Raw genomic sequence first — 13,806 nt, 5'->3', positions numbered from 1 at the left:
TAATTAACACAGAAACTCTTTATGGTTACAAATGGACTAAGTACATAGTTATTTCCACAGCTGTATTTTTAGAAACAGTAAAATGATAAATCCTCTCCTCACATAGCTTTGTGAGGATTTAAGAGATTACATGCCTGATTAAATTCACAAAACATAAAGTCACATTTTTCCTAACAAATAGTGGCATGCTTGTTATACATATGTTCTGCACAAGCAAATTTATGTCTGTGGTAGTCTTTTTAATAAGGAAGAATAAAATGATGCTGGCTTTAAAACAACAGTCATATCAGAAATTACTCAGCTAATTACCAATACAGAAACATAAATGTTCACATTTACTAAGGGTGAGCATGGTTGCCAATTCATTCTTCAAAAACGTGCCAACCCATTGCTGTCGAGTTGATTCCTACTCACAGCGACCCTATAGCCCAGAGTAGAAGTGCCCTGTAGGGTTTCCAAGGAGCGGCTTGTGGATTGAAACTGCTGACATTTTGGTTAGTAGCTGAGCTCTTAACCACTGTGCAACCAAGGCTCCCAAATAGATGCCAGTTCTTATAAACCAAAAAACTGAAGCCATTGTTGTTCTGTTGATTCCGACTCATGGCGGCCCCATGTGTGCAGAGTAGAACTGTGCTCCATGAGGTTTTCAAGGCTGTGACCTTTTGGAAGCAGATCACCAGGGCTTTCTTCTGAGGTGCCTCTGGATAGGTTCAAACCGTCAACCTTTTGGTTAGTAGTTGAGAGTTTAACCATTTGCGCCACCCAGGGACTCCCAGTTCTTACTAACTTCACTACTTTTGACAACAGCAACGTGGAAAATAAATATCATTCTTAAAGTTAGAGTTTTACAAATGTTCCTACTCTGGGGAAATCGAGGAGGATTGTCATTGACGTCAGTCAGCGTGATGTTCACTGTGGTGGTCCCAGATAATCCTCCCATCTGGCCGCCCATATCCTTGGCTTGAATCACCACTTGATACTGTTCCCTGTTTTCTCGATCCATGTTGAGCAAAGCTGTTTTGATGATACCTTTGGATGTGAAATTAAGGAGTGGAAAGGGATGTATTAAAAATACCTTACGGAATCATTCATTTATGCAGACAAACAGATTTCTGTCTACAATATGCAAAGCACTGTGCAGATATCATGGGTGACATAAAAATGGTTATATAGAGCCCTTATACTGAAGGAAATTACAATCATGCAGGGAGCTAGAGACATTTAAAAAAAAACAAACCAAACCAAAAACCAAACAACAACAACAAAACCCAAACAAGCTATAATAGAATGAAAATAAGTCTAAGTGACATCCTGTAAGTACAGACTGCAAGTAGTATAAATATTAAGTGTTACATATAACTTGGCATGTGGTATAATGGTATTCTAGAGTAGCTGCTTAATAAAAGACACTTAGGTGTATTATAGGGAAATTGTGAAGAAAGCTCATATACTTGAACTGATTCTTGCATTTCATTTTACTGAACTGGCTAATTGCTCCTCAAATACACCGACCATAAGGAATGTTCTGGGAATTTTCTAAGCCACAAAACTACGGTCTTAAGAAAACACAGCATCAGTTCTCATAATTATCATCTTGTATGATCCTTGAGAATTTATCTTTTCCTGAAGCTGACGTGAACATTAGTTCAACTGCTCCCAGCAGTGACCAACATGTTAAAGTTAAGTTAAATTTATGTCTATTGTTAGGTAGTTATAAAATAATTAGTTGAAAGAACTTCTAAAAGTTTGCTTAGTCTTGATAAAGGATTTATGCTTAAATTAACAACATTCCTTCAAAAATTACCCAACAAGACTTTATAACCTTCTCTGGTGGCACTTTCCCGGCTTAACAACTAATGAAGCTGAAAATGCCTTTTTTTATTTTTTAACAAGAATGCCTTAAACAACAGGTCAATTTTATTCCTATAGTCCTGGCTTCCCTGAAAGTGCAGCTGCTTTTCTTTCTGTAAATAATAGTACTTTTCTATTTAAATACAGAAGATCACCTTAGCCTTTTGTCCTTTAAGTTGAATAAGTCTGATTTTTCACCCTCATTGTTTTTCAATTCAGCATTTTCTTTCTCCTTGGGATTCTTTCCAAGTTCATTACTCCTTTTAACACACTGATTTCCAACTAGATGAAATAACCTAGCAAAGTTTTGATTTCTACTAACAATAATAGATTTTTGAAAAAAAAGTATAAAAGCTCAACTCCTATTATGATAGCAAGAATATGTGTAGAATTTACTTTATAATACAAATGGTATTTGTTAAAAACAAATCATCATAAGATAGTGTTATAGACTGAATTGTGTCCCACCCCCAGATATGTGTTGAATTCCTAATTCCTATACTTGTGAATGTGATCCTATTTGGAAATAGGGTAAAGATTGACAAGGAACCGAGGAATGCTGAAAGAGACAAGGGTCTGCCCCCAGAGCCAACAGAGAGAGAGAGCCTTACACTAGAGCCCCAAGCCCAAACCCACTGCCGTGGAGTCAATTCTGACTCAAAGCGACCCTATAGCACAGGGCAGAACTGCCTCATAGGGTTTCCAAGGCTGTAAATCTTTACGTAAGCAGACTGCCACATCTTTCTCCTGTGGAGCACCTGGTAGGTTCGAACAGCAGACCTCTTGGTTAGCAGCTGAGCACTTAGCCACTGTGCCACCAGGGCTCCTTACCCTAGAGGAGGTATCCTGAATTCGAACTTTCATCCCCCTGAATCATGTGAAAATGAATTTCTCTTTTTTAAAGCCACCCACTTGTGGTATTTCCATTACAGCAGCACGAGATGACTAAGACAGATAGTATGCTACTTTTTGGAGAAAGTACAGAAAAATGAGATGTTAAAAAAGAATCCTATTAAGGCAATTTGCTCTGTTGGATTAGGGCTGTATCAGTTAGGATAGGCTAGACGATGATGTGATAACCAACACTGCAAAATCTCAGTGGCTTAATAAATCTAAAGTTTATTTTTTGCTCACACTCAGAGTGGGCCAGCAGTAAACTCCACTCATCATAACACTCAAGCATCCAGGCTGGAGACCCCATCTCTACATAGGTTTCCATGACCACTGCGGCAAGGGGAAGGAGTGTGGTAGACTGAGCACCTAATCTAAAAGTTCTGCCTGGAGGTGACTCCTGCCACTGTTGGTCTCATCTTATTGGCCCAGATAAATCACATGGTTACATCTATCTTCAGGGATGGGTGGGGAGTTGCATCCTACCAAGTAACTAGAAAAAGTAGAATTGGAATATCGGTGAACAGTCCAATGGTTATCAAAAGGGATTGAGCTTTTAACTTCACCCAAAACTGAAAGGAAAAAATAAAGCAACGTATATGTTTTCTGAATCTACCCCTTGTAAATACGGTGGGTGAAAGAGTCATTGTCAGATTTCTTGATTAAAATGCTCTGGATGTCACGTTTACAAATACATCACTGGTGTTGGGTTGATGGATCTAAGGAAATTCAATCACACTGATTATTTTTATGAAAAATACGCTAGCTCGGCTGAGCATGTCCATTCAAATTACAGATTGTAAAAAGGTCAAAAAGGAATTCGAACCTGTTTCTGATTCAACTGAAAAATAGGGCTGCCCTTGTAGGATGCTATAGACAACTTTAGCACTGTTTCCATATGTTGGATCATCAGCATCAGTTGCAGTGACTTGGACAACAAAAGTGCCTGTAATGACAGAAACACAAAATGAAAATAAATTACAGCCCCATTTCTGATCCTTGAGACAGGTACATAAAGACAAGCATGATCTTACTATTGTTCCAAAACTATCAAAGCAAAGAAGTGGATGTTAGGTTAAAACACTAGGATTCCTGACTCTAAAAGAATGTCATCAACATTTATAAAGATTGTATGCATTATTCTAAAGATAAACATGATAATGATCATGACTTTGGATGAGACTGATTTCAATCTATCTCCAAGGGTGGATTTGATTGGACTCTTGCTACAGGGATTCTTGCAAGTTATCCAGGCCTCAGTCAATCAGAATCTGGCATTTCTATGTCCAGGGGATTAGTTTAGTAGTTACCGGATCAGGGACATGATGTTGCTGGAAATTCTGTGTCATGGATATTTTCTCTGCTGCAATGTGATGGTGTTGATGTGAAGCCTGAAAATGCAGCAGATATTTTGTGACCTTAGAGATGCTAGCGTGAGGACAAACCTTACCCACTGCATAGCACAGAAAATTACAGAGAAACAGAGACCAACTGAATATGTCCAATGCCCACTTTTATTTGGGACTTAAGTAATATGGCCAATAAATACTTTTATTATTTAGTTTGAGTTGGGTTTTCTGTTACTTGCAAATAAAAGCATCGCAAATGATAAAAATATTCTATAATTCTAAGAAGTTGAAGGACTTTGAACTTATAAAAAGCAGGTTTGGATTAAATAAAGAATTAACTGGAACAGCAGAGCGTAAACATCTGGAACCTGTAATTCCAAAGATGGTTGTAAATTAAGTATACAAAGAAAGCTATGATGTTTCAGATCAGAGTTCTTGTTTAAGGGACCACAGTTGCCTAACCTCCTTAAAATTCCATGCAAATTTTTATGTGGATGGCTGCATGTATATTTCACTGAAAAGAAGGTCCATATATTCTCAAAGGGGTCTGTGATTTCAAAGAAACGTAAGATCCTCTGATTAAGATCATTTTATAGCTGACTTTTGACATTTATATTAAAAAAAAAATAAGCCATAGCTATACTGTTAGAGTTCTCCCATCCACAAAGGGAGAAGAGAAGTTGCATTTAGGGCATATTAGAATTTTTACAATCCTTTAGTAATATCTAATCAACATTTAAGGAGCCCTGGTAGAACAAAGGTTAAAAGCTAGGCTGCTAACCAAAAGGTTGGCAGTTCGAATCCACCAGGCGGCTCTGCAGGAGAGAGACCTTGTGATCTGCTCCCGTGAAGATTATAGCCTTGACAGCACCTAACAACAACAACAATCAACATTTTATTTACTGAACAAATTATTGTACTACGTTGGGTGTTGGATGTTCTGGAGGACATAATGCTGCATAAGGCAGAGAATTTACTCTTGTAATTTAGCAAGGGTGGTGGGGAAAATGAGATCATTATATGATTTTAGGTAACAGTAGAAATCAACAAATACCCAAGTTCCTATCTGACATAAATACAAAATTTGATTGCTTTTAAAATATGATTAACTGGACGTTTTGAGTGCCTATTAGTTGCCAGATATCATACTAGGGGCTGTTTTCTCATCCGATCTTCATGATAACTTGTAGGAGTTGATATTTATTTTTTATAGATATGGAACTGGAGGATCAGGGAAATCAGGTAAATTGTTCAAGGACACACTGCTGGTAATTACTAGAGATAGTTTCAAACTCAGATCTGTTTGACACCAATATCTATTTATAACACCTTGCCCTTGGTAGACACTATTTTTATTCAACTTTTCTAGGATGCTTTTATATATCACAATGATGCCATGTTGATTCATGATACTGATGAAGATCAACATAATACTGTGCCTGCATCCAAGAATCTTTCCTTTTTGAATGCACATTAGTGCTTATTGCCTCTCAGTTTTTGTAAAACATTCAATTCTATAATGATGTCAGAAGTGAATGGCACTCCCTAGAGCTGTGCAGTGTACAACCTGCGTTATCTAGTTGCAGCAGCCTTGGATGATGATGATGAAGAGATTGCCCTTCATTAACTCATCCTGTCTTTTACCAGCTAGAGAAAACATATTTTTTTCCTAACAAATTTTCTACTAAAGGAATTTCAGTCCTCTTTTTTGCTTTGGTGAGGAATTGTGATTTTTCTAATAAAACAAAGTGGTTTCAAGTAATGAGATTAGCTGTATTTCTTCATGAGAAAAAATCTGGGTGTTTTACAACCATTTCAGTGGGTTGGATATTTTCAAACTCTTGGATCTGTGAACTAAAACGTCTCCATCTCTGACTCACAGGATTATAGAGTTAGAAAAGTTTTTATTATGTAATTTCAGCCCTTTAGAATTTGATACTGAGCAAAAATAAAAATAACCCTTTACAAGTAGTTTAGAATTTGTCAGTGTCTCCCCTGAAGTATTTTAATGTGGCTAAGAGCGATATCAGTAGAGTTTTTTTCTAAATTTAAATCCGGTTTACCTTCTTCCAATTAAACAAATTAAATCCACACATATTAAATTTAAAGTTGGTAGTAGAATTATGCATAAAATATTAATTCACAATAGTAAATGTCATGTTTTTCCACGAATGATTTCCACCAATTAGGAAAGGATATATATCCCTTGGACATCATCTGCATATTGTTCATGGACTTAAACAAACAAACAAAAACCTTTTCTTTAAGTCTTTTTCTTAAAAATACAACTGTTGTTACTCTGTAAATTAAGCTTTTATTTTCCACTGGGGAGGTCCTTATCTGGAGCCTAATACCAAAGTGGGCTAAGGGAAATAGAGAAAGCTGCTTTCTTCTAGCCCAAGAAATAAAGTAGAGAGAAGTCAGAGGGTAAAGGCTCCTGCTTTGGGAGTTGAGATGGGAGAGGAAGTAGATGAGATGGTCTCTCTTTCCATCCCCCATCCTCTGCTGCCACTTTTCATACCCCCACCATTAGAGCAAATGCTGTTTTCCTAAAAATAAGAACATAAGTAAGACTAGAGAAATATTTAGAAACATGGATGCACTTACAAAAAGGACATAAATGGATTGTTTGAAATATGGTACTTTCAGAATTTAGCATCTAAGTGCATTCAGTGTGGTACTGAACGCTGTTCTAGAGGAGTGTTTGTTTTTGGTTGAAGACTCAAAGCTCACTCACCGACATCAGACATTTCGGGGACGGTGGCCGTGTAGACCTCCTTGGTGAATATCGGTTCATTGTCGTTGATGTCATGGATTTTGATGATGAATTCAGACTCGGGCTCCACAGGTCTGCCTGTCTTTCTGTTTACAGCTTGAGCTCGAAGGATGTAAACAGGTTTTTCTTCCCTGTCCAGCCTCTTGGTGGCCTGTATATCGCCTGTGTTTTCATTGATAATGAAGAGATCTCCTGCTCCATCTCCTGAAAGGATATATTTAAGTGATCCATCTCCTCTATCCTGGTCTGAATGTAACTAGTGTAGAAAAAAAAAAATTAAAGAAAGTAAAAGTCAAGCACGTGATCCTAGAATGAGTTTGTCTTTATGATGCATGCTATCTCAACTTTCATTTAGTCCTACGTAAGTGATTCAGGTTTTTATCTTTTTACTATTTACATAAATCCTTAGTAGTAAATGCCTTTCATTAATGAACATGTTTCTTTATAATCATAGAATCTTTCAGAACTGGAATACAGCTTGGGATAATTTAATAAACCTTCTTATTTTGAAGAAAGGGAAACTTAGGGCCAGAGTAATAGCATGATGCCCAAGGGCATATTAGCCTGACTAGAATGAAACTGGAGCCCCAGTGGCATAGTGGTTAAGAGCTCAGACTGCTAACCAGAAGGTTGGCGGCTGAAATCCACCAGTTGTTCCTTGGAAACCCTATGAGGCAGTTCTACTCTGTCCTATAGGGTCACTATGAGTTGGAATCGACTTGAGAGCACACAACAACAATAAGAGAATGAAACTCCGATTTTTACTACATTATTACATTATCTTATTTGAACAGTTTTCAGATTTTGCTAATAAATGCTCCTCCTCATTGCTATGTACAGAAGTAATATACTATGTAGACAAATAATATACTATTGAGAAAAGGACTTGAGTTTTTGAATTAGAGAGACCTGGTATGTTCTACCTCTACATTTTACTTTCTTGGTGAACTTAGGAAAGTTGGTCAATCTCCTTGAGTCTAATATGATGACGATTATAATCACTTTTCTCAGAAGCTGTATATGAAATTCAAATTGAAACTTACAGGGTTGGGGGGAAAAATGACCTTTAACATTCAGATTTTAGTTTAATATAGGAAAGGACGTTCTAATTATTTGAGCTAGCCTAAATTTTAATAGTTTTCCTTAATGAGGTAGGGAGTTCCCTGCTCCTGAAGGTAATCTAGCAAAGGCATTGATGACTAATTGTCAGGCTCTCAGTAAATGCTTAAATTAAATGAAGGCTAACATACCTTTCCAGTGGAAGATGATGTTCCTAACTTGGAAAAATAGCACATCTCCCAAAGATTAGTTCCACAATGCTGAATATCCTATTGCTTGCCTTTTTTTTTTCTCTTTCTCCCTTCCAACAAAAGTTTAAACAGTATCTCACAGATCTTTAGATAATCAAACCCTATCCACAAATGATCAAAAAGTGCTTTTTATTGAGGAAAACTATTTATAAATCCTAAGAGTCATAAGACAAGGTACTTTTAGTGGAAAGGCTATTAATCTCTACCTTATTTCAACTAAACCAAAGTATGGGCAATGTTACAACAATGGCAACAATAACAACAGATATATCAAGCCTGTGTCCTCTTGATTAATACTGTACAAAATACTCAGAGAAGTGTCTGCAAACAGATTTGAAAATAGAATCTTGAGCAAAAAGGGGCTTTTAAAATAACTTAACCCTATCATTCTTTAAAAAAAACAAAAAAATTAACCCTGCCTTTCTAAAAATTCCATGATTTCTATGGAATATCACTTATACAAAATGCTGAAAGAAAAGGGTTCTGTGGTCCAATTAGTTTGGGAAATAATGCATATCCCGCCCCTTTAAAGGGTGACCCAGCGTCCACCAACATATGAAAGCTTTTTAATGCCTGCAGTTCAAAGCTATTCCTGACTTTGTTTAATCTAGGTTTACCTAACTTTCTTGCTTGAATGTTTTTTGGGTGTCACCCATATTAGTATCCCCCATAAATAATTTTCTAAGAAACACACCTTGGGAAGCATGAACTAATTAAATTCATCATTTTAAAGTCAAGAAAACAGACTTTTATGGTTATGAAGTGTTTGTGTAGTGTTTCCACAATCACACAGCGAGTGTGAAAGACTCAGAAGATTGGAACTTGAGTGCAAAAAGAGGACCTGTAGATCATTCAGTGCAACCTCCTCATTCTTCCAGATAGGAAGGAACACTGTGTCCAATACCACAGGGCTCACGCTAGTTAATAGCAGAGTTTGGTGAAAAGAATATTATTCATACAATTAGTAGCCTCGAAAGCAATTTGGCAGAAATAATGGAAGATAAATTCAAATGGGGAGGAAATTGCTCAGAAGTGAGGGAAACGCAATAAGAAATGTAAAACAAGAACACTACATGATTTGTGTCATGTGATATGCTAAGGAAACACTGAAACCATGATTGCACAGAAAGAGTCACTGGGGAAACTTCAACTCTTCATCGTCAAATTCTAATGACTGAAGACAGCTTTTAAAAGGCTATTTCATTAATTCATGAGGAAGGAAACCAATGTCGTTGCCCATTGGATCCTCACTCCAGAGCAGCCATGGTCAGCAGCCTGGCACAGTGCAAGGGGGCACTGTACCCCAAGTCCTAAGCATGGGTCACATTCATTCTCTTTCACTCACCTAATCTAAGACCTTAGTGAAGTCCACTAACCTCCCTGTGCCACAATCCTTATCAGTAAAATGAGGATAATGAGAACTATATGACACAGCAGTTGTGAAGATCTGATTAAAGACTACATGTACATACTCCATTAACTGCTACAGAAACACGCAATAAAAGCATGATATTTGTTTTATAAATTATGAAGTGCCTTCCAAATTTAAGATACTGCTATTATTATTATCAGCTTTTAGTTCATCATAAGAATGTTTTTGCTCTTATTATGACATTGAGAACTTTGTTTTGAGGACTTTGAAAACCCAATTTTGCTAACACAAGGTAAAATCTGGTATCAAAAGTCAGAATTCTTCTACCGGGTGGTAACCGCTGGCTTTACATGTGATTTATTATATTCCGCATTCCACTAGCTTGTAGGCTCCCCTTGGCCAGTTCTTCCATCACTTTCAATATGTAATTGTTGCACACTTGGTAGGTGGATACCACATCTGGTCAAAAGATTTACTCAGGTAAAAGTAATGAGAAACTTATTTTTAGCTGTCAGGAGAGACCATTTCGATGACTTACAAAACCAGCACCAGAGATCATATAAAAGGGCAGAGGAGACACCCAACAGGAGTGTGAACAGAGAGCTTGCTGTGCCAATCTCCATTCTGATTGATCAATATTTGAAACCCAGTGGGAATATGAATCTCTTCGCTCAGGCACTGTCTGGTAAGAAGACAATTTAACCTCATCCCCCCAAAGTGCAATATCTGAGTCTGACGAAGTGCACACAGCATAAACTTCCAGAAGCCTGCTTGTTTTCTTCTCCCCATTCTCCCCTCCTTCTGCTCAGCTCCCCTGGGGCCCCCTCTCTTCTCTGTTCTTGGGGAAAAGAGGAAACCATACGACATCAGTGCCAGGGAGAGCGGTGGTGACAAGCAGTGTTTATTGAGCACTTAGATTTTAATTGGATTTTTCCTTTTGTGATGTCATTCATCATGGCCGCTGTAAAAGATAGAAGTTAAACAACAGGAAATAAAAGGTTGTAGGCTGCCCAAGGCATGTTTTTACTAATTTCAGTTTAATGTGGCTGTTCCATTAAGTGTAATCATCTGGTTCATTTTTAGCAATTCACCATCAAGTAAAAATTAACCACTTCCCTCAGAAATCACATCTCATCTGTGGCTGGCAGGCCTTTTTACTACCGTACCTGTAGCATTTTGTTCCAGAAGGAGCTTTTGGTTTTTCTGTTTCTCTGTTGCTTTTTTTATTTTATTTTTTAATGCAGTGCTATGGCAGATAAATACAAGCATTTGTGGATATGGACATGGCCCCATGGAAGAAGTCACCAAAGCAATGCCAGCATTTTTGACTGCTGGGTGCTGTGTGCCACTGGGGACACAGCAGCTTTTTACCTGTTACTTGTGCTAACTCCCAACGTGACTTTGAATCACATTCAAAGCTATAAAATTAATCATACAGATCTTTAGTGGTTTATGAAGCTAGCCAGTGCGTCCCCATTCCTCCCATTACCTTTGTGCCACTTAGTCACTATCTGTGTCAGTAACCGTATGGGAGTCTTTTAAGCAAAAGAATTGCTGAAATAGAAAACAGGGTCTAAACAAAAGTTCGAACAGAACAAGGGGATACTGCATAGCTTAAAATCAGGAAAGGTGTGGGTAAGGGTTGTATCCTTTCACCATACTTATTCAATATGTATGCTGAGCAAAAAGTCCAAGAAGCTGGACTATATGAAGAAGAATGGGGTATTGGGATTGGTGGAAGACTCATTAACAACCCACGATATGCAGATGACACAACCTTGCTTGCTGAAAGTGAAGAGGACTTGAAGCACTTACTGATGAAGATCAAAGACTACAGCCTTCAGTATGAATTACACTTCATCATAAAGAAAACAAAAATCCTCACAACTGGACCAACAAGCAACATCATGACAAATGGAGAAAATATTGAAGTTGTCCAAGATTTCACTTTACTTGGGTCCACAATGAATGCCCGTGGAAGCAGCAGTCAAGAAATCAAATGACCTATTTGCATTGGGCAAATCTGCTGCAAAAGACCTCTTCAAAGTGCTGAAAAGCAAAGATGCCACTTTGAGGACTAAGGTGGGCCTGACCCAAGCCATGGTATTTTCAATAATCTCATATGCATGCAAAAGAAGAATCGATGCCTTTGAATTATAGTGTTGGCGAAGAATATAGAATATACCATGGACTTCCAGAAGAATGAACAAATCTGTCTTGGAAGAAGTACAGCCAGAGTGCTCCTTATAAGTGAGGATGGTGAGACAAAGTCTCACCTATTTTGGACCTGTTATCAGGAAGGATCAGTCCCTGGAGAAGGAGATGATGCTTGGTAAAGTAGAGGGTCAGAGAAAGAGAGGAAGACCCTCATCAAGATGGATTGACACAGTGGCTGCAACAATGGGCTCAAACATAACAATGACTGTGATGTGGCGCTGGACCGGACAGTGTTTCATTCTGTTGTACATAGGGCCACTTTGAGTCAGAACTGACTTGACGGCACCTAACAACAACAAACAAAAGTTTACCCATTGCCGTCAAGTCAACTCCAACTCATAGTGAACCCACTAGCTGCTCTGTGGGAGAAAGATGTGGCAGTCAGCTTCCGTAAAGTTTACAGCCTTGGAAACCCCATGGGGTAGTTCTACTCTATCTTATAGGGTCGCTATGAGTTGGAATTGACTTGGTGGCAGTGGGTTTGGGTTTTTTTTTTTTTTGGTTAAACAAAAGTCTTATCTAGATGGCAACATAGGGAAGGTACTTACAACAGCCTGAAAGGAGCCTAGGGAAGAAAGTCTGTGATTTTTTTTGCTGAAATGAAAAATCAGATTATGTCTAATACACTTGTTCAGCGTAGTACAAATGAGGCAGTGACTTGGCCTTCACCAGACTAATGAGGACAGAGCCCTAGGCCATGGCAGTGCCACAAAAGGGAAGGAACCTGGGTTTTGGAATAATCTCATGTCTGTCCAGCCTGTAATGTGAAATAGAAATGAATTTTATCTTACTTCAGGCATTATATTTTGAACTTTTTTGTTACAGTAGTTCTGCCTCTACCTTAACTTAGTGGTTCTCAAACTGTGGTCCCTGGACCAGCAGCTTCAGCATCACCTGGGAACTAGTGAAAAATGCAAATTCTTTGGCCTAACCTACTTCCAGAATCAAAAACGCAGGAGGTGTTGTCCAGCAATTTGTGTTTTAAGAAGCCCTTCAGGTAATTGTATGCTGAAGTTTGAGAAGTACTGAATTAACTAATACAATCATATGGTTAAAAGCATGACCTTGGGCAAGAGAAAGAAATGGGTTTAAATTCATAGTACGTACTACCCATGTAACCTTGGCAAAGTTACCTAATCTCTCCAAGTCTCAGTTTTCTCATTCACATGATGGGAATAATAATGATACCTAGTTTACAGGTAGATTTCTTTGAGTATTAAATAAAATAATGTATATAAAACACTTAGCAGAAGGCCTGGCTCAGAGAAAGGCTTCAATAAATTAATCTTGCATCATAAACACAAAGTATTCAGAAGGTAGATTTTGAAGGCTAGCCGAAGGCCTGGCTCAGAGAAAGGCTTCAATAAATTAATGTTGCATCATAAACAAGAAGTATTCAGAAGGTAGATTTTGAAGGTGAAAAGATTTGGATCTAAATTCTGAATTTCCTGCTAATCAGCTGAATTTATTAAATTCTCTTAGTCTTTATTCCTTCATCTATAAGATGGAACTCACAATAATTATCTTTGCCAGCTATATTCCTGCTCTATTTGCCCCTTAAATGTTGGTATTCCTTAAGTCTTTGCCATAGGTCCTAGTCTTTCCTCATTCTACGTACTCTCTTCAGATGAGTTCATCTATTTTCATGGATTCAATTACTATCTATGTGCCATTGATGCCCAAATCCATATATAATTCTAGGGCAGATCGTTTTCTTGAAATCCAAAGTCAAGGGTACCATTGCATCCCAGACAAATCTTAGACAACTCACATTCAGTATGTCCCAACTGAGTTCATCACCTTCTCTCCAAAACCTGTCCCTCCTCTTGTATGTCCCATCTCTGCGAAAGGCCACTAGGAAGTCACCCTAGACCCTCCCCTTTGCCTCCATCCCTAAATTCACTAAGTCACCAAATCCTGTCTATTCTATCACATATATCCTAACTCATCTACTTTTCTCTATTTCCACTGCTGACACCCCGTTCCAAGCTACCACCATTTCTTACTGGCCAATTGCAATGAGGCCCTCCTAACACACAT

At 38.0% G+C, this 13,806-nt stretch overlaps 1 protein-coding gene across 1 annotated transcript in view; it reads right to left on the bottom strand.

Annotated features, from left to right (window-relative positions):
• CDH6 (cadherin 6) overlaps positions 1-13,806 on the bottom strand; it is a 147,354-nt gene that overhangs the window by 22,495 nt on the left and 111,053 nt on the right. Inside the window, exons 3-5 of the mRNA XM_004385218.1 lie at positions 6,829-7,123; positions 3,569-3,688; positions 862-1,029 (exon numbers count right to left, since the gene is read on the bottom strand). Of these exons, the coding sequence (XP_004385275.1) occupies positions 862-1,029; positions 3,569-3,688; positions 6,829-7,123 (583 nt within the window). The remainder of the gene's footprint in view (positions 1-861; positions 1,030-3,568; positions 3,689-6,828; positions 7,124-13,806) is intronic.

This window comes from Trichechus manatus, unplaced genomic scaffold (genome assembly GCF_000243295.1).
Source record: "Trichechus manatus latirostris isolate Lorelei unplaced genomic scaffold, TriManLat1.0 scaffold00135, whole genome shotgun sequence".
NCBI classification, from domain to species: domain Eukaryota; kingdom Metazoa; phylum Chordata; class Mammalia; order Sirenia; family Trichechidae; genus Trichechus; species Trichechus manatus.
Note: the sequence above shows the minus strand (reverse complement) of the source record. Positions and strands in the feature narration are given on the sequence as shown.